Here is a 4,360-nt window from a genome sequence, read left to right on the forward strand (position 1 = left end):
TTTTGTGATTATCCTTAGAGGAAGGGGGATGAGTTTTCCCTAAATCTGAACCCATTAAATTTTAAATCCAAGCTTCGTAAGAAAAACTCGAACCTATCGAATTGTGTCGGGTTAATAATGGATACGATTTCTTTTTTCTATCCTTGATAGCTTGATCTTGATTCAAATCCTAAGATTTTATTTTATTTCTCTTGTCTCTATCATGAGAAGAAAATACCAATGATTCATCATTTTTGAAATTAGTCTCATCTTCACTTCATAAAGGTTTTTTTCAGTTGTAAAAAATTAAAGGATGGAAAATATTTTTTTAAAAACATTGACCATTCTTGGTTAGGTATTTTTCATTTGCTTTGCGGGAACCATTAACCATTCGGCATTATGGGGTTTGGCAGTGAACCACCAAGGTGCCCCGGAATGGAATCCATCAGCTGCTCTGCATGTACTTTGCTGTACATAAATAAAACTCTGATAACTCTTATGCTTCTTCAATGCAATGCAATGCAATTAAAAGTTAAAAACGTAATAGGAGAAACTTCTGAATCTAATCCATATTCCATTAAAATCAATATCAAACAGGGCAATAATTCTAAATCACAGCCGATAATTCATTTTCTCGACATGTGCTGGGCACAATAGCAGTTATCTTTTCCTATATCTGCTGCAACACAAGGAGACTGAACATGCCCTTGATACCAAGTTGACCTTTTCTCGACCAGTTCATTCAGGAAGAAATCCAGCTTCTCGATGGTCACATTCGGCATCACCACCACATGTGCTATATTCCCTTCACAAGCAAGCTGCCACCTACGAATAAACTCCTCATCCCTGGGCCGCTCGAACACAACAGTACTGCTGAGTTCATTTAGCATAGCACTGATCCCAGCCCCATGCAGTCGGTCCTTCAAGTAGTGAGCATTTCTGAGGCACTTCTGAACATCCTTTTGAAATCCTTTGTAACCCTTTCTGTTGAGAGTATACCATAGGAAAATAGGAGCATGACCGTTCCTACTTCCCATAATCGTAGCATCTCTTGATGCAAGGTATTCGACATTGCTTGAGAGCACATTGATGTGCTCCATCCTTGTGATTTGGACACCACAAGGCATTGGACATCCCACAAACTTATGCCCAGACACACTCACACTTCCAATGGGTTTCTTAAAGCTAACCTTCGGTGCCTGTTCACCACCAAAAATGTTATCAAGCTTAACAGGTAACGAAAGGCACAAGATAGGATAAGAGGAGTTGGAGAAATAAAACTACAAGAATGTGCACGTGCTCATCATCCACTTGCTGACAGGATACAAGCTTAATAACAATGTTTAGTCCTTTCACATCTTTTAAGCATGTCAACAAACATCAAACTTATTAGAAATATGCTCATGCATCTAATGTGATGAGGGAGCTTTGCTACCTTCCCTAAAAAATTACCAAACATTCATTGGAAGCTATACATGTGATAACTTACCCTTTTGACAAAAGGCATCATGAGTCCAAACAAAGCTCCATCACAATGAATGTAAAACCTATCCTGTGAAAATCCACATTCTTCAAGGGTTTGTATCACGTGATCGAGGTCATCTACAGCTCCTTTGACAGTTGTTCCTACAGTACACGTCATTAACCAAGTTATGCATCTCATTTGAGAACCAAGAGGATGACCTTCTATTGGCATGAACCTGAGACAGTGAGAGGATGCACATGAGAGAAAGCGAGACCAACCTATGTTAACGTTGAGTATAGCAGGCTTGTCCTTGTTGGCAAGCAACTTCACTCTGAGATCACTGCAATCAATCTCACCAGAGATCAGAGTATCAATCTTCACACACTCCATTCGATACATTCGTGCTGCTTTAAAGACAGAGTAGTGCGACTCTCGTGATGCATACAGAATCCCGTCTGGAAACACTTCCCTCCTGCAAAATTCAATCATCAATGATTTCTTACCAGTCAAAACAAGATTATAATGTTCGAGATGCTCGTGACCAAATCATAAGAAACCACTACCCAACTAAAATTCCATGAAGATTTCCTTCTGTGCCACAATTTGTAATGTAACCCCAGTATTTAGTCTCCTCTACTTCCCATAAACGGGCAAACCAATCTAGCACACCAACTTCAAACTGCCTTGAATGAACTCCATAGTTACTCTCAATAAACGGATCACCAAGATTGTTGATTGAGAAATGTTGTAACTGGGCTAGTGCACCGTAATCGAAGTCCAGATTATAAGGATAGCCTGAGAAGTAGCACTCAATTAATAGAACATATATTTCAAGGTTCCAACGGAACTGCACAGGCGCGTCAATTTAAGCAAAAGTCACACACACAAAGATGTACCATATGTTATAAAACAAAAGCCAAAACTGCATATTGAACAAAACTAAATATAATTTCCAAAAAACTAACACTTAAAAGTGTGTTTAAATTTTAGAATAATACAAAATATTACATTAAATCGAGGCCAGATTTCCTCTTTTTAGTTAATTACAATTTTTGCTTAGTTCCCATTTCTGCTTATAAAAGATCTAATAATCCACAAGTACTAACAAAAGCACCGTTTAAGTCACTTCGATTCACTATTTGTTCAAGCCATCAGATGTATTAACTAACTGAACAAAAAAAACACGGTACCTAAATGGTGCTTTGTCCGCTCCACGAGGTTCTTGCGATATCGAGCCAAGACGCCAGCCATTTGAGCTTCCTTGTCACCAGTCTGCTCATCATTAACTTCAGGCTCAGTTATGGAGTGGCACGTGGTGTGCACGTTCCTCCCCAACACAATCTCCCTGTTTTTCCTCTCCGACGGCTTCTCCACGCCATGCTCCGAAACAACGGGAGGCAACGGCTCCACTCGAATAGCCGTAGGATCGAAGTTGCCATTCCAGATCTCTGTCTTCCCGTTCACGTTAGGCGATGCAGCAGCCTTGATCTCAGCGCCTCCAGCCATGGATACTTGCTTTAGATCACAAAAGGCAAATCCAGAAAAATACGCCAAAAAACGGAAATGGAAATGAAAGGAGAAGGATTGGGAAGCTTCTGGATTGATTATAGATCTGAAGAGGAAACGGAGATTGAGATGGTGATGGGGTAGAGATTGTGCTAAGTGAGGATTGGATTTATAGGAGCGAGGACCAGGGATCCCCCATTGCCATTGGCTGGTGTTGTTTTTGCGTTTTTTTTTTCAGCAACAGTTCAGATTATAATATTATTAATTGAATAGAAAAAGGAAGCAAATTTTATTTTTTTTTGGTTCTGAAAAAAGAAATGGAGGTGTCAGTGCCGCGTGCAGTTTTAGGGATATTTTGGAACGGAGGAGGGCTGGGCTGCAACTGGAATTATGGGATGGAGATCCATTCAATTCGCGGAACGATAACCGAATCCTGGATTATATAAATAGGTAAACTACACATTTAATATCTAAATTATTAGTTTTAATTCGTTTTAGCATATAAATTTGCATTTTTTATAATTATGGTCAACGTTTAGTTTTCATTTCATTTTAATACATGTCGTTAAAAACTTAATGTGTTTAGTACATAAATTATCCGTTTTGGTCCATTTTAGTACCTAAACTTTCAATTTTTTCAAATTTAACGTTAATTTTTTAACAAGGTACTAAAATGAAATAAAAACTAAACTTTAGGTATGATTTTAAAAAATTGAAAGTTTAGATATTAAAATAGACCAAAACTAATAGTTTAATTACTAAACACATAATTTACCCCTTATAAATTTTTTACTTTATTTGTTAACTAAATAAATATAATGATAAATTATAAGATTGATCAATATCGTAAATTTTATATAATTTATTTTATTAAATTTAAAAAATATAATATTTGATCACTAATATTTGAGTAAATTTTTTATTTTTCTCACTGAAGTTTCAAAAGTAATAAATTGGTTAAGACCTTTTACAATGTATGCACAAGAAATTATTGAAACAATTAAACTTTTTGAATTAATCGTTGGTATCCGATCTATTGATCGACTAATCTAGAACGGGCATTGCAGAGGTGAGGGTAACCCACCTAATCCAGTTTGCTTCATTCGCAAACGTCAAGATTTGAACCTCTGACCTTACTTAAGGAATATAATATCTCATCTCACTCACTAATATAGAAGACGTTTATATTTTTATATTTTCATATCGATGAACAACTGATAAAAAAAACTAACACTAAGAAATTATGAATGAATTTAGTGGTAAAATAAAATTTTATTTATTTTTCTAAATATCTTATAGTCTCACTCTAGATTATTTAAAAAGAAAAGGAAAAGAAAAAAACCACCCAAATTATCATTATGATATTTTGTTCATATATAAACTTATAAAATATATACATATTAACCATAG

At 36.1% G+C, this 4,360-nt stretch overlaps 1 protein-coding gene across 1 annotated transcript; it reads right to left on the minus strand.

Annotated features, from left to right (window-relative positions):
- Positions 1-536: 536 nt before the first annotated feature.
- On the minus strand, positions 537-3,003 carry LOC120155676 (serine decarboxylase-like). The gene is made up of 5 exons (XM_039167174.1): positions 2,635-3,003; positions 2,008-2,239; positions 1,723-1,916; positions 1,469-1,605; positions 537-1,178 (listed from the first exon to the last, which is right to left on the minus strand). The coding sequence occupies exons 1-5, from the start codon at positions 2,948-2,950 to the stop codon at positions 606-608; spliced, it is 1,452 nt and encodes a 483-aa protein (XP_039023105.1). The 5' UTR covers positions 2,951-3,003; the 3' UTR covers positions 537-605.
- Between the last annotated feature and the right edge of the window lie 1,357 nt (positions 3,004-4,360).

This window comes from Hibiscus syriacus, unplaced genomic scaffold (assembly GCF_006381635.1).
Source record: "Hibiscus syriacus cultivar Baekdansim isolate YM2019G1 unplaced genomic scaffold, ASM638163v2 tig00111200_pilon, whole genome shotgun sequence".
NCBI classification, from domain to species: domain Eukaryota; kingdom Viridiplantae; phylum Streptophyta; class Magnoliopsida; order Malvales; family Malvaceae; genus Hibiscus; species Hibiscus syriacus.